Source organism: Humulus lupulus, chromosome 9, assembly GCF_963169125.1.
Source record: "Humulus lupulus chromosome 9, drHumLupu1.1, whole genome shotgun sequence".
In the NCBI taxonomy this organism is placed as follows: domain Eukaryota; kingdom Viridiplantae; phylum Streptophyta; class Magnoliopsida; order Rosales; family Cannabaceae; genus Humulus; species Humulus lupulus.
In genome coordinates this window covers 11,363,436-11,387,408 of record NC_084801.1, presented here as the reverse complement: position 1 = coordinate 11,387,408, position 23,973 = coordinate 11,363,436, and the positions used below count along the sequence as shown (strand labels likewise).

At 38.2% G+C, this 23,973-nt stretch overlaps 1 protein-coding gene across 1 annotated transcript; it reads right to left on the bottom strand.

Annotated features, from left to right (window-relative positions):
- Nucleotides 1–10,469: 10,469 nt before the first annotated feature.
- On the bottom strand, nt 10,470–15,577 carry LOC133801157 (ankyrin repeat-containing protein ITN1-like). Its single transcript, XM_062239314.1, has 2 exons — nt 15,155–15,577; nt 10,470–11,233 (listed from the first exon to the last, which is right to left on the bottom strand). Exons 1-2 carry the CDS (start codon nt 15,518–15,520, stop codon nt 10,613–10,615), a joined length of 987 nt encoding a protein of 328 aa, XP_062095298.1. The 5' UTR covers nt 15,521–15,577; the 3' UTR covers nt 10,470–10,612.
- Between the last annotated feature and the right edge of the window lie 8,396 nt (nt 15,578–23,973).

Here is a 23,973-nt window from a genome sequence, read left to right as displayed (position 1 = left end):
CCAGGACTTTAAGTTTAAAAACTTAGTTCGCGTTAGTTTTATCGACACCTCGTGTTCTTTAGGAAAAACACTGGTTAGTCAACTTAACTAACTTCTAAGTTTCGAGACCTAGTTGTATCCAGGACATTTATTTAAATACCTAGTTCGCGTTAGTTTTATCGACACCTCATGTTCTTTAGGAAAAACACTGGTTAGTCAACTTAACTAACTTCTAAGTTTCAGGACCTGGTTGTACCAGGACATTTATTTAAAAACTTAGATCGCGTTAGTTTTATCGACACCTCGTGTTCCTTAGGAAAAACACTGGTTAGTCAACTTAACTAACTTCTAAGTTTCGGGACCTGGTTGTATCCAGGATATATGCCCCCCAAGTAAGCAGAAATAGGTCTTTCTTGGTTACTTCGAACACACTTTTTTAAGTCTACACGCACATGGGAACATTCGACACAAAAAATACTCCTCACTTTTTAATAAAATAGGGTGGCTTTTATAATTAAGCCTTACAAAAGCACAACTATTGATAATATTTCTTTAAGTGTATAGAGTTCCATGTCCTTGGGACTGTTTCCCCATTGAGTCGAGCGAGCTTAAAGGTTCCTTTCCTCACGACCTCTATTATCTGATAGGGTCCTTCCCAGTTTGGTCCCAAAATTCCATCCTTGGGATCCTTACCGGCTAAAAAGAGCCTTCGGAGCACCAGATCGCTTACGTTAAAGACGTGTTTCTTGACCCTTGAGTTAAAATACCGAGTGACTTTTTGTTGATAATGCGTGAGTTGCAACAGCGAATCTTCTCGCTTTTCGTCAATTAGGTTGAGGGACGCACTGAGCAATTTATCGTTCTGCTCTTGGTAAAACGCCCGGACTCTATGCAAGGCTATTTTTGTTTCGATAGGAAGGACGACCTCGCTTCCAAAAGTCAGGGAGAAAGGAGTGTGCTCTATCGAAGTTCGGTGTGAGGTTCGGTATGCCCACAACACCTGGGGGAGCTGTTAGGCCAAACTCTCTTGGCTTCATCAAGCCTCTTCTTAAGGCTTGCTTTTAGTGTCTTGTTCACAGCCTCGACCTGTCCATTAGCCTGGGGGTAGGCCACGGAGGAAAAACTTTTAACTATGTCGTGCCTCTCGTAGAATTCGGTGAAGAGGTTGCTATCGAACTGGGTTTTGTTATCCGGCACAATCTTCTTTGGCAGTTCGAATTGACAGACAATATTCTTAACCACAAAGTCGAGGACTCTCTTTGATGTAATCGTCGCCAGGGGCTCCGCTTCTGCCCATTTGGTGAAGTAGTCAATAGCCACCACTACATAGCGAACTCCTCCTTTTCCTGTGGGCAGGGCACCAACTAAGTCAATTCCCCAGACCATAGACGGCCACGGGGACGAGATCATTTTCAACTCGATGGGTGGAGCTCGGGTGATTGCGGCGAACCGCTGGCTCTTGTCGCACTTTTGGACGTAGGAATCGAGTCCTTTGACAGAGTGGCCCAATAATATCCTTGCCTCAATATCTTCAAGGCCAGGTTTTTCCCCGTAGCGTGATCCCCACAAAATCCTTCATGTACCTCCAGTAGGATAGTTTTGGCCTCGCCCGGAAAAACACATCGCAGAAGAGGTAAAGAGAGACCACACTAGTACAACGTCCCGTCTACCATTGTATACCTCAGAGCTTGGTAAAGTATCCTCCTTGCATCATTTTGCTCTTTAGGTAACTTTCCTGTTGTGAGGTACTCGACTATGGGAGTCATCCAAGTTAGCCTGGCGTCGATCATCTCGACCTCTCTCGCGGTTTCCTCTATACTTGGCCTTTCCAAGAATTCCATCGGTACCAGGCCCAAGGTGTCGGCCTCCCCAGAGGTGGCAAGCTTTGCTAAGGCGTCAGCATTGGCATTCTGCTCTCGAGGTATCTGTTTAACTAGGCTGTGCTCAAATGCGGACAACCCCTCTTTTACCTTGGCCAGGTAGGCGGCCATCTTGGTTCCCCGCGCTTGGTATTCTCCTGATACCTGATTTACCACGAGCAAGGAATCGCTATAGCACTGGATGGAGTTGGCCTTCAGTTCCCGGGCCACCCTTAGCCCCGCCAATAAAGCTTCGTACTCGGCCTCATTGTTGGATGCTTCAAATCACAACCGTAACACGAAGTGGAAATGAGGTCAGGGATATCAAAATGACTCTAGCTTTGGATCCATTCTCGTTCAACAAACCGTCCACAAAGACTTTCTGCGAGGCTCATACTAGTTCTTCCACTGGTTCCTCTTAGAATCCTGTGCACTCTGCTACAAAATCAGCCAGAGCTTGGCTTTTGATTGCAGTTCGCGGCACGTACAGTATCTCAAAAGACGCCCCGATGCCTCAGGTTTCTGCAAAACCTGCCTTAAAGGTTGATCGATTATGACGTGGATTGAATGGGACTGGAAATACGGCCTGAGCTTTCTGGAGGCTGTGATAAGGTAAAATGCCATATTTTCCATCATCGGATATCTAGACTCGGCTCCGAAGAGCCTCTTGCTAATGTAGTAGATCGGCTTCTGAGACCAATCCTCCTCACGAACCAGCACGACACTGGCTGCATCTTCCGTTACAGATAGGTAAAGAAAAAGAGGCTCTCCTACTGTTGGTTTAGATAACACGGGTGACTCAGCTAAATGTGCTTTTAGGTCGAGGAAAGAATGCTCGCACTCATCAGTCCACTCGAACTTTTTATTTCCCTGGAGCAGGTTATAGAATGGCAAACACTTGTCGGTTGATTTTTAAATGAACCGATTAAGTGCTACCACCCTTCCTGTTAGGCTTTGGGCGTCTTTTCGCGACCGGGGTGATGACATTTCGAGTAGTGACCTGATTTTATCGAGGTTCGCCTCTATTCATCTGGTGTTGACTATGAAGCCCAGAAATTTCCCTGACGCAACCCCGAAGGTACATTTCTAGGGATTCAGCCTCATGCCGTACTGTCTTAAAATCTTTAAACATTCATTCAGATCGAGGACATGGTTATCGGCAGTTTTTTATTTTACCAACATGTCGTCAACATACACTTCCATTTTTTTCCCGATCTGATTAGCAAACATCCTGTTGACCAATCTCTGGTATGTAGCTCCAGCATTCTTCATTCCAAAGAGCATGACCTTGTAACAATAAACGTTAGTCGGAGTCATGAAGCTAGTGTGTTCTTGGTCCGCTGGATTCATGGCGATCTTGTTATAACCCGAGTATGCCCCACAGTGGCGTCCACCAATTGGTCAATTCTCGGCAAGGGGAAGCAATCTTTGGGGCAGGCTTTATTCAGATCAGAAAAGTTGATGCAGGTCCGCCACTTCCCGTTGGATTCGGGACCAAAACAGGATTGGCGACCCAGATCGGGTATTTTTCCTCGCGAATAAAGCCACACCTTAAGAGTCGAGCTACCTCCTCTTCTAAGGCCTCAGCTCGGGTCGTGCCCAGGCGCCTTTGTTTCTGGGACTTCGCAGGCACGTTTTTGTCCAAGTTGAGGGTGTGCATGATGACGCTTGGGCTGATCCCTATCCTGTCTTCATGAGACCAGACGAACACATCTAGATTCTCTTGCAGAAATCTTAGCAGTCTGCCTTTCTCTCATTACACAGGTTTTTTCTGAGCTTTACCACTTTTGAGGGGTCTTTCAGATCGATGTTCACCTCTTCGAGTTCTTCGATGGCCTGAAGCTCGTATCTATCTTCGCCTATCCTGGGGTCGATATCATCATTCAAGGTGATACCTTCCCCATTGGCTTCCTGAGGTTTTTCTATCTCAGGAATAAATCCTACTTCCTAAGATTCCTCATTTTTGCTTTGAATGGTCATCGTATGCTGCCCGGGTCGTGATTTTCCCTTTACGAAAATGCTATAGCATTCCCTGGTAGCGAGTTGATCGCCTCGAACCGTACATATCCCCATAGAGGAGGGGAATTTGACTGCGAGATGGCGGATAGAAGTTATAGCCTCAAATGCCATCAACGTAGGCCGGCCCAGAATAGCATTGTATGCGGTGGGACAATCGATAACCACAAACTCGAGGAGCTTTGAGACCGTTTGGGGTCTCTCCCCCAAGGTTATTACTAGCTCAATTGTTCCTATTGTAGCTGATCCTTCTCCGGAAAGCCCATACAACATCATGGAGGTGGCCTTCAGCTCGGTTATGGACAATCCCATTTTCTCCAACGTGGACCGGAACAGCAGGTTCATCGAACTCCCATATCGACTAGTATCCTCCTAACTCTTCAGTTGGCGAGCTGGGCGGTTATGACTAGAGGATCGTTATGGGGGAACTGGACGTGACCAGTGTCCTCGGTAAAAATTATTGGTTGCCTCTCCAATCGTTGCTGTTTGGGTAGATGCTGCTCCGGGATGAATTCCACTCCGTTATGAGCCTTCAACTCATTGACATATCTCTTCTGGGCACCTCTGCTTGTGCCGGCCAAATGGGGGCCTCAGGAGATTATGGATATCTCTCCTCCTATTACAGGAGGAGGAGTATCCTGACTTATCTGGGACCTGAGCTGATTTACTGGAGCTTCTGGGGCTGACTGACTATTAGGAACCCGGTTCCGCACATATTGAGCCAAAGGTCCGGCTCTGATGAGTGTCTCGATCTCATCCTTCAAATGCCTACAATCGTCAGTGTTGTGGCCAATGTTGTTGTGGAATCGACAGAACTTGGAAGGGTCCCTCTTAGCCTTTTGGTGTTTCAAAGGCTCCAACTTTTTCCAGGGGAGGCGGGCAGAATTTGCTAGGAAAATGTGTTCCCTAGTGTTTGTGAGCTCGGTATAGGTCGCGTAGACTGGCTTCCACGGGCTTGTTCTTCTTTGGACCGTGCTGGCCGCCCTCGTTGCTCTCTTCTCTCTTGCCTTCACCCCCTTGGTTATTCTGGGTAACGGTTTGAGTCGTTTTTATGACACCCATTTCCACTCCAACGGGCTGATCAAGGGTTTGGCTGGTTCCCGCGATCGATGCTCGCGCCTCTTCCAAGTTTATCCATTCTTGGGCCTTGTTCAGGAATTCATCCACGGTGTTGACACCTCTTCTCTGTATCTCTTTCCATAGCCCGCCTCCAACGAGGATTCCGGTCCTCAAGGCCATAAGCTTGGAACTATCGTCCGCGTCCCTGGCTCGAGCCGCGACGTTTGCAAACCTGCTCAGGTAAGCTTTCAAAGGTTCCCCAGGCTATTGCTTCACGTTCGCCAGGGTGTCCGCTTTGACGCGGGCAGCTTGAGAAGCTCGGAATGCCCTCTTGAATTCGGCAGAAAAATTATTCCACGAGCTGATGGAATGCTTTTTACACTGATTGAACCACTGACTAGCTGGCCCGATCAAGGTGGAAGGGAATATCAAACACCTCAGCTCGGGGCCGATATTATGGGCCATCATCAGGGTATTGAACATACCCAAATGATCCGATGGGTCTCCGTCTCCATCGAATTTAGATAGGGGGGGCATCTGGAAACCCGGCGGGTACATCGTGGCTGCTATGTTGGAGGAAAAAAGCTCGAGTTCGTCCCTCGAGTCATACTCGTCCTTCTCATTTTCTGACAAGAGCTTTTTTATTAGCTCCTCCATCTGAGCTAGATGTTCTAGGGTCTGGTCCTTAATCCCTTGGTTGTTCTAGGGCTGTTCAACAGCTCCAGTTCCATTGTACGAGTTAGGCGGGTTATTGTCCCTCCAAGCTTGAGCTTAGTTAGGCGGGACATTCCCACTATCACGTACTTCAGAAAGACCATCCTCTCGGCAAGCATGACTTCCATTTCTGGCCGAATTCCCCTTCTGCGAGTTGAGGCGATCTCGAAGGTTGGCCCTTGAGGTGGCTCGAGGGCTTTATGCCGAACTTAAGTGATTACGCAGGTCCAGTAGCTCCCGTTGGAAAAGCTTGGAGCCCGCTGCTGGGGGTGAGGATTCGGGACCTCCCCGCATGCTTGGGGGCGATGGGAAGGATCGATGGGAGGAGGATTTCTTCTGCTGTTCCCGTGTGTCAGAATGTCTCGAACTGGACGGGGATGAGATGGGTATCTTATCGGCGACGGGGGATGCCTAACAAGCGAAGCGATCCTAGTCCCATTCGGGCGGATCAAATTAGCTCGCGGCCGCTCTACTCTACCGTCTCCAGCATCCTGCGCCCGGCGGTCTGACCGCAACACAGGGGGGCTGGCCAGAGCAGGTTGTCTGGGCGAGCCTTCCCCGGATCTCCTCCGCGAGCTGCCCCGAGCCCTTCTGGGCGCGTTCGACGGTGGAGTCGAGCTAGGAATTGAGGTTCTGACTGATCGGCTGAATTGCTGATTGGCCCTAGGAAACTCCTCAAACATAGTTTCCTGGTTATGGGATGACATGGGTGCAGAACTCGGGGTCGAGGTTCTGACTGATTGAGTGGGTCTGGGCCGATTATCCCTGCAGGACTTGCGAGTCCCACTTTGCCTCTTTCCGACGTTAATGTCGGTTGCAAGAGGGGGTAGCTGGGCCAAGACTTCTTCGATCTGCTTACTTGCTCTGGATAGCTGACCTCTCAATTGCATGTTCTCCATCTCTATCGCCGTCAGGTAACTCGGGTTCGGATTTGTCGTTTGGGGCACCGAACTCCTGGTGTCGTCCTGGCCCATCGAATGCTTTCCCGATCGCTGCTGGACCTTGGGGTTTGGTTCATCGGATATGGCGGCAGGGGTGGGCCTCCTGCCCATCATGTTGATCCGCCTTGTTACCATGCCTCGACCGAGTAACCACCACGATCAGGTTTTTGTGATAGCACCAATCTAAAACCTCTCAATGAAAGCACCAAACTGTTGACGCAATTTTTCGCCAACATGTAATTATACGAATAAGTAGGATGGATTAGTGCAAATTAGTAAACCGTAATATGAAAAGAATTGTAATTTAGACTTTTGGAAACTAATAGCAGTAGAAAGATGGCCATTCCCTTTCTTTTTTAGGTGGTTCGAAGGTTAAAATCTCTCTAGTCCACCAGTCGATATTATTGATATCTCTTGACTATTTTCTTACAAAGTGCCTTGTTACAAAAATCTCCCAACCCCCTGCACTACCCAGGGTCTTGGTATTTATAGGAAGAAGATATCTTGGTTGGCAATGGGGTCATCCCGTGATCTTTTTATCCTTCACGTCATTTGTGTGACATTATTGATTAATTCCTAAACCTGGCAGTGAAGTGTGGTCTAATCAATAGGTAAGGAGGGATAATGGGTCGCATTGCCCAAATCAGGCGTGGGATGTCTGAATATGCACGTTTATACTGCGTTTATGAGAATTCAGGAATAGAATAGACACGTGATGTCTGATGTATGCACGTTTATATTGCGTGGTTGACTTTACAAGGATTCAGGTGTCAGACCTCTGCCGCATCACGGGCTTAATGTGGCTCTAGCTCGTGACACTCATACTGCTGACACGATGCCTCCGAGTAGTAGTTACCTCTCTAACCAGCTCGGGCTGGACAAATGGAGGCCCGTAACAAACAGCTCCGGGTGGACGATTGACACGTGGCAGATCGAATTAGACCCTTCTCTATCTCGCCACAGTGCGTGGATATTTAGGGCATACAAGGTTGTACTTTGAAAATTTTGGGACGAAATGTCTTTAAGGAGGGAGGAATGTAAAACCTGAGACCTTTCAGGTTGAAAAGTCAAAAAGAGAAGGGAATAAAATATTATTAAATTATATGTGGTGGGACCCACTTATTAAAAAAAAAATTATATATTCAGTTTTTTTCTTCTTTTTCTTCTCCCTCCCCGATTCTTCTCCTTCTTCTTTTTTTTTTCTTTTCTTTCCTTGCTTTCCTCCCAACAAGCCACGACAAGGGCACTAGACCCAACCACTGCCGGCCACCATTTCTGACATGCACCGGTGCTTCAGCTTCCCCGACCGGCGACGACAGCAACCCCAAAGTTTGGTGACCATCGGAGCAAGGACGTGCTCATACGACCACTCCGAAGTTTTGTCGTCGAAACTTTGAGGTGACTTTCCGGCGAACTCTGACCATTGTTCGGCGAGTGGGTGACACTGTTGGAATCAACGTCGTGAGAGGAATGTCGCCCACTAAGTCATTTTGGTCAACTCGCCATTTTTCTCCAGCAAGATTTTGGGTCTCTCTGCCCCTTTGGAAGCATTTTTTGGCAACATCAGAGGTCATTTGGGCAAAGGAGCCGTACTTCCGTGATGTACTCATCGAGGGGATTGTTCTGATATATGCCATGCATATATTCGTTGACGTTTCCGGTACATCGCTCACTACCACCACCAACCGCTACTATGCACCGCTTGGGTGAGGTTTCGAAACTTGAAATTTTAAATATGGTCATATTATATGTTGTTGGACACGATTTTGAATGAGGAATGAAATGATGATAATCGTTTGCTGATTTGGTGTACGTAGGAAAAACGTGACATTAAAATTAGACTAAATCACTCTAGGATCATCGTTAAGCTTAGGAGCGTCGCTTTGGGCTCATATTAAAAATTCTAAGGAGGTAGGGACTCAACTTGACTATTGGACTTATTTTACTCGTATTGAATTGCATTAAACATATTTTTATTTTGATATTTATAAAATGTTTGAAAAATTGAAAACTTAATCTGCATGTTTTTTGTTCTGTTCTGAGGGCACTGAGTGCCAAATATATTTTTGTTCACTTATTTATGTAGGTTATGATTTTTTTGGGTTTTATTCAAATGCAGCTGTTATGCTGCCCAATTTTCTAAAATATAAAGGGAATATGTTTCTTTCTTTTCATGTTTACTTGCATTTGGTTATAACGATGAGAGCCATAGTGATCATGATTTGTGCATGTTGTTGTTTCACGACCTAATCTCTGTGTCATCATAGGTAGATCAGGTGTCCATCACCTATAGGTGCAAAGACCTAGCATCTGTATACATGAAGTGTTCTGAGCCTCCCCTTGTGGTGGTTATCAGGTTCGACTACCCGGTTTAGGATGTCGGTTTTTCTATGGTGGGTAACGGGAGCTAGGGATCTAGTGGACGGTGTGTTGTACACTTGTAGCTATGCTCTTATGATTAAATGTGGTTTCTCTCTACTTTGGTTTATACATAATGATATATGTTTTGTTTTCAAAGCTAACCATGAAGGAGTTTTATTAAACTTTTGGGTCCATGATATTAGTTGCTTTCCTACTGAGCTTTATAAGCTCACCCCCTATATCTCTCCCATTCCAGGAACCCAGTGATACAATTGTGGAAGGTGAATTATTAGTGGAGCTAAGGTGTTTAGCCTATTTTTATTTAGTGCCACTGTATTTGATTTGGAACCTAATGATCGGTATATCTGAATTAACTATGTAATAGTTAGGAATGAGGAATGGTGGGTGCTAAGTATTATTTTGGGTGTTTATGACTTATTAAATTTAACTGTTTGGTGACTACATAACTGTGGGATTTTTTTTTTTATTTTATATATAATGATAAATGAACATGTTTTTATCACTAATATTTGTATATATAATTATAGGAGTTATTCCATTATTGTAATTTTTAATTATAGTACTATTTAATATAAACTAAATGATAATTTATAAAGACTATTTTACAACAAGGGTCAAAGTTTGACTTTTGACCACCCGAGTTATGGATATTACAAATCTGCCACGGCCTAGGGCTCGGGTCGTGACATAAGATATAATTCTTACCTTAAGTGTAGAGTAGTGGGGATCACCAACTTGAACAAGGTTCAAGACCTTTGTCAAAAAGCTTATTTCCTCCTATTTTTCTAAGCTCGAAGAGAACTCTCAAATGGAAATAGCTCTCCGAAATTATCAAGTATTTTGGTGAATTTCTAGCCAAGTGCTCTAGTGGATATAAATGTTGTATCCTACAAGTGAGTACTAGACTTTTATTTACAGAGTTTTGAGACACATTTTGAATTTCAACTCCACCAACCCTCTTGGTTGTTACCAATATTAAATTGGGTATTTATGAAATTAAATGGAAGATTTGGGAGCTACTAGAAATATCCCATACGTTCAAATTGTTAAAAATGCAAAATAAGATTTAATTGTCAGCCTCCCAGGCCGCGACCTAAATCATTCTAGGTTGTGGCCTGGAGGCTTTGTCTCTTAGGCCGCAGCTTGGGACATTCTAGGCTGTGGCCCGAGGCACTTTGCAACCACCCAATTTTGCATTTAGCTACAAAAAATGTCACAATTTATTACCTTTTAATTTTGTAACTTCCATACACCTATGACAGTTAAAATCACTTCTCCAACAGCTATTCAACTTAATAGCTCATGAAATTCAATTTAGAAATGAGTAACTCTTATTTTACACATTAAAATGTGATATTTTGGAAGTTACAAAATGGTTACTGATTTGTAAGATGTGTTACTCCCAAAATAGTATGTTACGAATTCGGGCAAACACATTTGTCCCACTTATTTGTACTCCCAAAATATGTTACAAAATATGTCAAACTCATTTTGTCACACACATCTCTTTATTATTTAAATTAACATAATCCATACCACACTACAAGTGGGTAAAAGTAAATATTATTATTACATAAAAGCCAAATGAGTACTGAGTCGACCAACAGTACTCTCAACAAATAATTAACACATAATCCAACCAAACCAAACATATAATAATGTTCATTTGAGAATGTCGTACAACCAAGGCTTGACCTTCCTATCAAAGATACTTGGTCCAAAGGTAGACATAATCATTTGACGCAAAGGACGAGATTGTATCCATAAGAACAATACAACCGGAATAGAAGCAAAGGAAGCAACTGGTATGACAATCCATAGTTTTGCTCGAAACATGATGGAAAGGGCAGCACAAAAGGCGATCATCATGGTTAAAAGAGACAAAATAAGGGTACATAACCCTATGATCATTTTTGTAGGTAAGGATGATAAAAAGTCATCTTCTGTGTAGCGAGAGGTAAGAATTCCAAGAAATGTTAGCACTGAAGTTGTCGAGGAGAAAAGGGAAATTGCATCAGAGAATATAAATATCTTGAACAAGATTTTCTTCGAAAATATTGGATAGCCTGAGTCTTGATTGTTTCCTCCTGGAACTGTAAATGCAGCTGTAAACATAATTGTAACGATAAGTGCACCCACAATTGTACAAGACTGTGATGTCTCTTTCATCCACCGTTCTCCATTGCTCATCATAGTCTCGTGTCTATCTGTAAACACATCTCTTGGTTTTTGTTGAGATTGATTTTCAATTTCAATGGCTTGACCTGCAAATGACTCAACTTCCTACATACATATATATATATATATATGATTCATCACTTGATTAGTTAAAATGAAACCATATATTCAAGAAAAAACTACATTTTGCTACAATGTTTACATAGATCACTATTCATAACTATAAACATTATTAATTGAATCATTAGTATGTAGAATAATAGTAAAAAGGTGGGTTAGTGATGTGTTTTTTTTAAAAGGATAGGATAAGTGAGTCATTGTAAGTACACCTATTTTTTTAATTTATTTTGTTCAAATATTATTCTTAAATCTTTTTTATTCATTCCATATGCAAGCGAGTGTGAGAAAGAGAGAGAAAAGAGGAGTAAGAAATTAATTAATTAAATTCAAAGTGATTAATAGTATTATGTAACGTTGAGAGATTATTGTAGCAAATTGTAATTTTTTTTAAAAAAATACAGAATATAATGCAGTGCCTTTGTATTTTAAAGAATTTTTTTTTAACTAATATATGGTGTTTTTTTTTTTGAAAGACTAATATATGGTGTTTAATTTAGTGGCATTTGTCAAAAAATGTCACAGTAGTTTAGTGGCATTTGATAAAAAAAAAAGTCACTGTAACGAGAATAAATGACATTTTAATTAGTGGCACTTTAAAAAAATGCCACTATTTATATGTTTTAGTGACTACATTTGATAAAAATGTCACCAATTTGTGAATATTTAGTTTAAGTAGCATTTAAAAAATGTTATATATATATCAATAGTGACATTGTAAAAATGACACAAAATATTAGATTTAGTGGCATTTTGTAAATGACACTAATTTTATTTATTTTTAATTAAAATTAAATATTTTATGACATTTGAAAGTGTCACTAATACAAAATATAGTAACATTTGAAGTTTTTAGTTACATTAGAATAGCTTACATTTGTGGCAAATGTCACTAATACAATAAGTGTCACAAAAAAGAGAAATAGTAACATTTAAAAATGCCACAAATCATCAATTTTGTTGTAGTGTGTGATGGTTGCTGTAATAAAATACATTTTTTTTTCAATTACCTCACACTTTGGTGTTTTCTTTAATTATTTGTTTTGTTGTTTTTCTTTTTGTATATATACGTACGTTTGTTCTTGGTCACAATTGAAGTTATTTTTGTTTTTTTATTCCAACAATGTTTCAATACAAATATTATTGGTATAATAATAATAATAATAATAATAATAATAATAATATTATATAATAATAATAATAGTAGTAATAATAATAATTATATAGATTAAAGAATCTTTATGTTTGCTTCAATTCCAACTTACACCCATTTTGTTTCATAAATACTAATAATATGCTGCAATTGATAAACTAGTGCAAAACATACTTTGAATATAATTTTAATTAATTTTATCTTCTATGTTATCAAAATATTCTTACGGTAATTATATAAAATGTCTAATTTATTAAATAAAATTAATTTCAATATTATTTTTCAAAAAATCATAATTTAATAATAAAAATACTTGAATGATTTCAATTAATTACAAACATATATATTTTTTAAAATATTATTATTTCATCAATTGAAAACGTAATAAGAAAAAATAATAAAATTATTAATAATAAACTCATCAGGGCTCAAAGCGAATGGTAGGAAATCTGCGGTTTATGGGGCAAGTATGGATTCTATGTCTCTTGATAGAATTGTGGATTTATCTGGTTTTCAGAAGAGTGATCTGCCTTTTCATTATCTTGACATGAAGATTTGTTCTAAAAAGATTTCTAAAGCTGACTATGAATGTTTGGTGGATAAGATGATTAGTAGAATCAGGGTTTGGAGTAGTAGGAACTTATCATATGCGGGTAAAATTGTTTTAATTAATTCAGTTCTTCTCACTATAAATTCATACTGGTCGCAACTAGTGATTCTTCCAAAATTAGTTATTCAAAGGATTAACTAAGTGTGCCGAGCTTATCTTTGGAAGGGTTCTGATTTGATAAATGGCCCGGGCAATGTGTCTTGGAAAGATGTGTGTCGTTCTAAAACAGAGGGGGTTTGGGTTTTAAAGATATTGCTTTATAGAATTTATGTGCCATGGGCAAGCATGTTTGGGCTATCTCCTCTAAGAAGGACAATTTATGGATTAAGTGGGTGAACTCTGTGTATATAAAGCGAGCAGAATGGTGGGACTATGAATCGCCCCTAGATGCTAGCTGGTATTGGAAGTGATTAGTTCAAGTGAAGAATAAACTCAAAACCGTTTTTTCTCTCAATGAGTTTCAGACTTTCAACTTCTCTCTATCTGCTTTGTGTTCTAAATTGCAGAATAGTTCTTTTGGCAGATGGAATTTTGATATGATTTGGGATAGAGTATGCGTTCCCAAACATAGAGTTATAATATGGTTAGCTTTGCTTGAAAGATTACCTACAAGAAATCGTTTACAGAGATTTGGGAAAATTCAGAACCTTTCATGCTTACTTTGTGGGATCAATGATGAATCTCATTCTCATCTATTTTTCTCTTGCTGTTTTAGTTCTACAATTCTGATAGCAGTTCTGAATTGGATTGGTATTATGTACAAGGGGCATGATCTTAAGGGCCTTTTGAAGGGCTGGTGAAAAAGAAGTTGGCTCAAAGAAGAAGAAAAATAGTTTTCACCATTGTTTCTGCTATAGTTTATTTTATATGGCAGAGTAGAAATAGGGCTTTTTGGGATCAAAATATTCCCTCAATGGATACTATTGTAAAGAATATTATTCATTGTGTGTGTGTGAGATTACAGTTCATGAGTTTTGCCAAATTCAATAGGTTAGATCAAGATTGGGTGGAAGCTCTTTTAAGAGTTTGTAATTAATTGCTGGGCTTTTGCTTTTTCTGTGTAATTGTTTTTGTAGTAATACAGAGCTTTTGATTTACCAAAAAAAAAAAAACTTTTAGGTTGTAAATTAAATAAAATTAATAATTTGAAATTTGAAAAATAACAAATTTTATATATTAAATATTTTATGTAATTAAAATAGGGCTACTTTGATAATTTTGAGAACAAATTTAATTCAAATTATTATCGAAGTATATTTTTTCACTTATTTGTCAGCTGATACATACATGGTAATATTTCGATATTTTATCAAACAAAAAAGGGTAAGTTGGTATTGAATAAAACACAAAAGCCAGGCGGTAAAATAGTGGTATATACAATAACAATAATAATAATAATAATAATAATAATAATAATTAAAATGAGTAAATAAAAGATATATATATATATATATATATACTAGATACAAACAACGTTCAATATGTACGTTTGTTTAATTTTATTTGTAGAATTTATTAATTATTTTTATTAAATTTATATTAATATCATATAAATTTCAAATAAATATCTTATTTTTTAATTAAATAATTTATTTATTTTTGTTTAAGTTTATGTTTGTTCTAATTTTTGAATTTGACAGTGACAACAATAGATTATATATTATATGTTTAATGAAATATTAAATATTATACGTGAATTTTAAATTTAAGTTTCTTGCTAGCTTTTTTAAAAAAACAATTTGTTGCTAATTGATAGTATATTATAATATATGTTTAATATGATATTATTCTAATAAATAAGTTTAAGTTTAATTAAATTTTATTTAAGCTATAAAATATATGATTTTATTATTTTTAAATAATTATCATTGTAAAATATCTCAAAAATATTTTACTTTAATTTGTTTAATTATTTATTATTTTTAAATAATTATCATTATAAAATATCTTATTTAAATTTTTTTAATTATTTATTTTATTTTATTTAAGTTTAAATTTTTATAAACTACCGTTAAATATAAGAATATTCTGTTAAATATAAGAATATTCCGTTAAAGTTAACATTAAAAAAAATAAAAAACCGTTAAAACAAAAAATTTCTGTTATCTACACACTTATTATATAGACTAGATATAATTACGTTTACCTTAAACCATTGTAATTCTCTCTGCATTTGTAAAGCTGATCCTGGAATAAGGTTTATTACTTGTGTAGATGGTACTTCTCCGACCATGTGTAGCATGGTGGTTCTAGTCTCCTTATCAACAAAGTTTGCTAGAGCTTCTTTGTCTCCAAGTCCATATATAAGGCTGAAAACTTTGGCTTCACGACATGTAATAGCATTCTTAAACACAGTCGTTGCTACATCATGAGTCCAGATTAGTCCTGGATTTGCTCTGGCTATTATAGTAATAAAATCTACAATACCATTACTTGCAGCCTTTTTTATAGCATCGCGCACTCTTGCGTCTATAATTTCTATTTCACTCATTCTTTTGATCTCTTTAGACATCAAATATTGAAGTTCCTGGCATTGATCATGCCCAAGCTTTCTTTCATATAATTGCTTGATATCTATATTAGAAAGAAAGTGTGGAAATCGATCCAAATGTTAAACAGGATATTGCTTATGTAAGAATAGACAATGGGAATGAAGCGTTGGATATAATAGGATGAAGCTTCATCCTATTATATCATATGTGGTATATGAGTGAATAAAAATAGGTTGTTATCCCCTATTTGATTCGATATAGTTTATATAAATGCATTACCTATAATGTTGAGAAATGAAGCAAGGCGTTGCAGTCCACCCAACACTACAAAAACCAATCGGACGACATAAATCTATACACGTGTGGAATATATATTCAGCCAGAACAAAATCAGTCATCTTATAAAAAATTGTCTTTATTTATTTATTTTATCCAAATATATTAATTATTATTTTAAATAAATTGCCTACTTGATCTTGAATGACAAGACATATTAATGAGACAAAAAATAAAGATCCGAGATTTTTGAATTCTAAATCGCCCAACTAGCTTCTGTTTTGGACAAAAGTCCACCCCATAATTCAATGTGTGTTATTCTTTTGTATTTCCATCATTTATTTATTGTATGTTTGCACTTGAACTATTTCATGTTCATCATTACACCACTATTATAATTAGGGTCTTTCATCGCAAGGAAAGCTTATCGATAACTTAGTACTACCCTCTCATCTACTCTTTTTAACTTTAACATCCTTCTCGTTGATCCTTTTAACATAAGCAAAAAGGGGATAAGACTATCATTGTTTAAGGTTCACTAGGGAATTCACCTCCTTAATTTGGTCAAACAAGGGCAGCTTGGAACTGCCTTGAGAAATCCAAGGAGAGTCACCACCATGAGGATATGGAGTTCGCGTAGTACTTTATGTACCATTAGCAAGTTGTTTTGATCCATGTGGTTAGAAAGCACCAACAATATCCATCTTTTGATACATTATGGTGACTTGTCATTATGTTGAATGTTAGAGCTCAAATATATCTGAGGTGCCATCGTATACTTGTTGAAATGAGGCATTTTGAAATTATTTGGTACTAGGGCAGTAGAAATCTACCTCATGATAACGCGTCATCATCATCGATCTTGTGGCGCTGGGCTTATCATGTCTTTTACCTTGCGAGCCAACATTGCAATATACTCTAATACTAGGTCTGATGTAGGTTGGGCTACTGGCTGTTAAGATTGGTTAAATATAATATATAATATATAGTTAAGTTGTTTATACAATGTGGTGCAAAACACTTAACAATTTTCACTTAAGTTGAAATGAAAATATGAGACTTTGTAGTAGGTATCTATAATTGACTTTTATGGGTATAAAGTGATACAATGAGGTATCAAAGCATGCCCAAAAATTTAGGAGCATTTGGAGGTGTTTAAGGTCACCTTTGAGAAGTTAGACCTATATATATGGCGTTGCATCGCCACCTTATAGGTGATGCATCGTCTAAAGCAAGGTACGAGACGAAACCCTGTAGGCGATGATCATTTTTTTTGTTTGGTTAGCTTTATTGGATCGTTTGAAGACAAGAACTTGGCTTTCAAGCTTTGACATCTGCACGGATACAACTTGTGTAATTTGTGGTATGGCAGCAGAGGATCAAAAGCACGTATTCTTTGATCGTCTGTTTAGTAGCAAGTGTCTCAAGTTTATTCATACTTCGTTTCACATTCACACTAGATATCCTTGTATGGAAGGTATTCTGAAATGAGTAGTCTATATAGTAGTTCTTTCGGCCACAATCTATAATATTTGGAGAGGTGGAAATTCAACTTTTTCGAACCTAGTGGTTTGGACAGTTTTGTTTACCATAAGGAAGATTAAATATGAGGTATATAATAGAATTTTTTATACAGGGCTGAAGGGGATTAGTCAGAGAGATATTGATTGGTTTCATAGGATTTTTCTAATGTAATTTGGGCAGTTGTTTTTTGAGAGCAAGTTCTAACTGCAGTTGTACAGTTTTGTAATCTTGTTTAGTGTAATACATATACTTGCCCAAAAAAAAGAGTTGTACGAAGATGGCAAGATGGTGACATGGTACGAACTAGTTACACGTATCAAAAGGGTAATGGTCGTGCATGGTCAAAACAAAGTCGAAGTATTACACCACATCCCTGACAAGTAGCAAACCGTACATCCATATTATTGCCAACACCACTACCACTTGCTCCACAATCCCTTGTTGTACCTCAATGTACCATTTTTTCCTTGGGGATCACAATGTAAAAGAGACGAACTCTCACCTATAAATAAAGAGCCTCTTCCAAGGAGGGCAGGTTGGAAAATCATTCTAACACATTTTTTCTAAGAGAAATACACAAGTTTTCTCAATTGTTACTCTATGACATTTTCCTTTAAGTTTTAGCTTTCTTACTTTGCTACTTTTTCCAACCATACAATTTAGTTGACAAGTTATTACCGTCAACACAAACATAGGGTAATTCACATAAAAATTAAGTTGTAATTGAAAAGTGTTCACTAAATGATAATTTTTTTTGTAGTATATGTATAAAGGGAGCTTCTTAAGTAGGGGAGAGTCACTTAATTTTGCCCCTACCAGTAGAGGTGTGTCTCTGTTTTTCCCGCATGGAGAAATTATAACCCAATAATTTAATATAACGGTGTACATTGTATTTATAGTAGGCATCCCACCAATTTTTTGAGAATTCTGAAAAAAAATTATGATGTCAAAACCACAGTTCCAACAATCTATTTTACACACGTATAAGTACAGTTGACTATTTGAACCCAATATTCGGCACCATAAACTATTCAAGATTTCTTAAAAACTCGTAAGATTTATGCTATAATTACAATTTACACTATCATAGAAAATAAAATTAGGTTATAATTATTCCATGTACTAAAACTAGAGACACCCCTGCCAATAGAGGCAAACGTGAGACTCGTATAAATATATATATATATATATATGAGAATTGTACTATGTAAATATACATATATGTTTTCATAATATTTCTAAATCGTAAGATACATTGTGTGTTTAAAATGACTACAATAGTAGACAATCTTAATATAATTATAACGTACCAAAATTCCTAATAAGGCCTAGTCTCTTGATTAGGGTGCTGGGAGAAAATAATTGGAATTATGTGTGGTTTACTGAAGATTTATGTGAATTATATGAGTTATATTATAATATGACTGATTATACATGCTTAAGTGCATGTATTAGATATATACTTATAGGCTCGTTTATGTTAAAATGGACATTTTCGTAATTTTAACCTGTTGTTGGTATATCTGTAATTATATGTGCTATGTTTGAGCCCACATTATTATATGGATATGTTTGAGATATTCGACAGGAGTCGGTCCTTTTGAGAAAAGTAGCAGTAAAGTGACAAGGAGGATTAATACCCGGCTCGGGGTTAGCCTAGGGGTATTTTTGTAATTTGGTGAATTACCGAGACTCATTGGAGTATAAGTTATATTTATGGAAAATATTTATATTTTTTTATCAGTGGAGTTAATTGGGAATTATAAATGAAATATGAGGTTTAGTGGGGATTTTGTGGTGAATGACTTACTTCCTTTAGAGGGCTTTGGGGGAGACTTATGGGGTCAAGGGCATATTGGTCATTTGGGACCATTAAGTGGGAATAGTCAGGTATTGAGTTATAACTCAGATAACCTTTTCTCCCTCTCTCATTTTTCTCTCATTCTCTCTCCCTTGTTGGAAGCTTTCTTTGGTTTTGGGAAGGAAAGTCTTGAATCTCAAGCTTGGGAGGCAACCTTGGAGGAATTGAAGGCTTGTTCTTGGGGATTAGAGGTTGCCAAGCTTTGGGATTCTAGTGGGAAACTCGAATTCTAAGAGGTAATTCAGTCCTTGAGTTTCTTTGAATTTAGCTTTTTGTGTTCTTAGGAAAATCATTGAATTCTAAGTTTGTTTGCGTTTTAGAGGGTTTTGATGATTGTATATTGTGTTTTAAAATCACTGAGTTTTCTAGGTTTCAGGGTGGCGCTGTGATGTTTGGCAAGAACGCCGAGACCTGCTTGAGTGTTCTTGAGGCTGGACGGTGCCTCGGACCGCCTTGGCTCCGCATCCCTTAGTGGGCAGCGCCGCAGCGCAAATTGTGAGGGGATTTTTGGTTGGCTCTCTGTCATGTCAAGCTTCGTGGCCCTTAGTGGTGGCCGCTGCGGGGCTAATTGGGAAAAGTCTGAAAATGGGGGTTAGGATTTTGGGAACCCGAATCTAAGAGCTCGGGGATGATATTACTACCCGGTTTAGTGGAATTTGAGCTAGGGCTTGGGATTGAAACCCTTTTATTAGTTTAGTTCTTAATATGTTGTGACTAGGGAGCACCGCTAGGCTCAGGAGAAAAGGATCGTGCTCAGGGTTGCCTCGCTTCTTTCCTCATGACTCGAGGTAAGAAAATGGGTATATGCACATGGAGCTAATTGGTTAGTATGCACATTAGAATTGAATTATTTGTGAATATATGGTATAATTGATAATCGGCCATCGTGTTGAACGTGGGGTTGGTCGTGCATCGTGTTGAACGTGGGGTCGTTCGGCCATCGCATTGAGCGTGGGGCTAGTCGGCAAGCATGTTGAACGCATGCCGTAGAGGCTAGTTCAGTTGAGGGTGCAAACTGCAGTCCCCAATCGCCCGGAACGAACCGTGAGTTGAGTGCCTAAGTACACATCTCACTCGTTTGGGTCGTTCGACAGGACTGTTCCTAGGCCGTGTAATTGATTCATGAGAATGAAATGGACATCTTCGTAAACTGTGGAATTTGTTTACAAGTTATATAATTGAGATAAATATATTTGAATGTTCGTGAAGCATGTGCTTATTGCTTTTGAATATATAAATTATTGTTATACTTGTGGGGTTTTCTAGCTAGGCCTCGGCTCAAGGGTGCTCTATGGTGCAAGTAAGGGCAAGGGTAAGTTGGACTAGCCATCGGTCGGAGAGTTTCAGGGGTGGTGTGCACATATGCAACCTACTCGATCAACACGGTTGGGATTTCTTTTGTGGATCTAGAACTACTAATCATTTTGCCGCTTAGGACGACTATTTTGTATATTGTTTGTCTTGTATCAGTTTATAAACTCTTTTATGGGATCTCATGTATATATTAAACTATTTTAATGAAAGGTATTACTCATTTGGCCAAAAATTTTAATACCTGACTTTTATTTAGTTTAATTACATGTTTAAGTCCAAATGACATGTTTAGCGAGTTGAGCACTATTTTAAACGTACAGTGTAACAGTTCTGGATTAGTAGGACGTTTTTTAATGTAGCACCATTTTATATTAAAAAAAACATTTTTCTATTGTTCTTGTTAAAAAAAATTATGGTTTCTTAAATATATTTTTACAATTTTTGTGTATAGGTAAGATATGTGTAGTAAATATTGTGTAAGCATACATACCTGAAACAGTAGTTACAGCATCCTTGCTGTTGACATCATATTTTATGTCTATAACAGAATCACCAGCAGAAGGTATATGTATCCCTGAAAAATTAAGCAACCCAAATGTACATTTTCAGGAAGTGATCGAGCGATGGATCACTTAATGTTCAAACTATCTATCTATATATATATATATAATTAATGTTTTATACTTACAATTTTCATATATATATTTTTTCCAAAATATCAGCTGGCTTCCATTTCGAAACAACTGTGGTGTGGACGCTAATACGTATAGCGGGTTTTTACCAACATCATCTTTAACGAAGGCCAAATTTGGATAGCCCTTGATCAGGTCCAACGCAATATCTATAAGAAATTAAAAGTTAAATAGTGTTTATTTTAATTAATAACCCTTTTGTGAATCAGTGAAGTACATTCTTATTATTAACTAGTTCATCATGATGAGAATAACGTGCATGTGACTTAGTTGCTGAGATCTAATAATAATAATAATAATAGAGTAATAATTTCTTACCAAAATATTTCCTATACATGCATTGGACAATAAGAGCAGAACCATGGACGCCGTCGTCGTCCTTATGTAGAAATTCTTTTGGCGTAAAGTGATAAAGATAGCGAGTCATGTGAGATTGACCATAAACAGCAGCTAGTACAACTGGACTGTAGTTCATAATCAATGGTTTCCTTGGAACACCATCACCATCACCACCTGTCCATACACTTTTTCTTTTGTGACGCTGAATGCTGTCTATTTTAGAACAAAAGGTAAGCAAGTCCTTTAGCTTCTTAACCAAGCATTGTGCGATTTCAATGTTTCCAATCTCTACAGCAGCATGAAGAACTGTTAAATCGTCTGTCGTTTTCATTTTGAGTTCTTCGTCAGTCATTATATTTACCAACTCTTTCACAATATGCAAATGTCCAGCACTGATTGCCATGTGGAGAGCATTCTTTCCTGAGCTAGGCAATCTTGCTTTCATTGCATTCTTGTTCTCTTTAATAAACTCTTCAACCTTGTTCCAATTACCAGTGATCACATCATTGAAAAATGGCCCATACTTCTTGTGATCATATTCATTTTCATCATCACTTTCACTTTGCCCTTCACGGTCTCCCATATCATCTAAATTAAAGATATTATGTACATACATTTAATATTTGTTTACCCCATAAAGATGAAGAAACTTTCAAAACAATAATATAACTTAACTTTAATTTGGAATGATTTTGAAATTAGTTGCATGTTTTTATTTTCCATTATTATTATTATTTTGTAAGATAAATATCACTACAAAAAATGTTAGTTTTAGTCACGATAAATTTTGTGACTACAAGTAAAAAAATTGTGACTAAAAAAATCATCTTACATGTGTCATCACTAAAAAGTCTGTGACTAAAAGTATTATTCACAAAAATTACAATTTGTTGTCACTAAATGTATTTTTAGTCACAATAAACTTTATCACTAAAAATAATAGGGTGTGATTAAAACTACATTAACGATAACTTGTGATTAAATATGACTTTTTAGTCCTAAATAATTTTTTGTTGTGACTAAAAATTCCATTTAATCACACAAAATATATATTGTGTGTAACGACCCAAAATTACTAATAAGACTTAAGGGCCTTGATTAGTATGTCGCGAGGGCATAAATGGAGGTTATGAGAATTAATTGTAAGAAAGCATATTTATGGGTTTTGGATAAGCATGTGGACCCTGCTTGGCTGGTAAGTGCATAATTGTAATTTTGGCCCGTTAGGGCATAAACGTGAATATTTGTGATAAACTGTTGAGACCACATTATTATGTGGATATATGTGTTTGCAGCTTTCGGCACGAGGCGATCCTAGGGAGCAAGTAGTGGGAAAGTCACAACGGGACCCGATACTTGACTTGCGGCAAGTCAAGGGGAATCTCGGTTATTAGGTGGTTATTTGGATTAGTGGGTTATGGAAATAAATAATTTGAGATATATTTAAGGTTAGGAAGCCTAGGTGGGAGTACCGGAGAATTTTACCATTTTGCCCTCGGGGACATTTTTGGCACCCCGAGCTTTGAGATAACTTAAGTGAAGTAAATAAGGTAAAACAAAACAATGGAAGGCAAGGGAAACAGCTAGAACCGACCCTCCTCTATCTTCTCTTTTCTCTCAAGGAGTTTCTTCAAGCTTACCATGGAACCAAGGGATTTTTGGGCTGGGTTCATAAGAAGTGGAGCTCTAGAATTGGAGATTAGCTCAGAATTTGATGGTGGATTCAAGCAGAGTTTGAGGTAAGATTTGGATTAAGGTTTTAATGTTTAAGTTCCGAGTTCTAAGTGTTTTTGAGTCTTGGGTGTTGAGAGTTGAATTGAAGCTTTGGGTGAGGATTTGAGCTGAATTCTTGTTAGGTTCTATTGCTGAGAACTTGGGGATTAGCTCTACAACTTCTAGGTGGACTTGCTCTTCAGTAAAGGTAAGCTTTTCATAATAGTTTAGCATTAGAATTATGGGATTTCTGGTTGTTCAAAGAGGTTTTGAGTTTTTGGGATTCAAGGATTGAAGTGTGATTTTGATGAGTCCTTAGGCTAGTTTTTCTGTGGGTTTTGCTACTAGAGGTATACCTGAACTGCTGTGATAACTAGAATATGTTATTGGGATGATTTTGGGTTAGTTTGGTTGAGATTGGGTGGATGAAAATGGTCTTTTTCTGAGTTCGAAGGGGTCGGGCCGCGACATAGTTCTTGGTGAGTCGCGGCCCTCTAGAACAGATGGTGCTAAGGAAGGAGGGCGGGCCACGACATGGGGTGTGTAGGGCTGCGGCACGTGTCAGTTTCTGGGCAAGGCTGAGCCTCTGTTTGGGGCCATGTCGCGACATAGGGGGCTTGAGCTGCGACCCTTAAGGGTATTTTTGGAATTTTGGAGTTTTTAAGCATGGGAACATAACCTAGGGTGCTCGGGATCGATTCCACTACCGTGTTTGGTGGAATTCGATGTCCCGGAGGCTAAAACCCTATCAAGA

What these genes read in the sequence shown, in the direction of transcription:
- LOC133801157 (XM_062239314.1), bottom strand. Translation starts at nt 15,520, where the DNA reads ATGTCTAAAGAGATCAAAAGAATGAGTGAAATAGAAATTATAGACGCA. An exon ending in GAGAATTACAATGGTTTAAG is followed by an intron (nt 11,234 to 15,154) that starts GTAAACGTAATT and finishes ATATGTATGTAG; the next exon opens with GAAGTTGAGTCATTTGCAGG.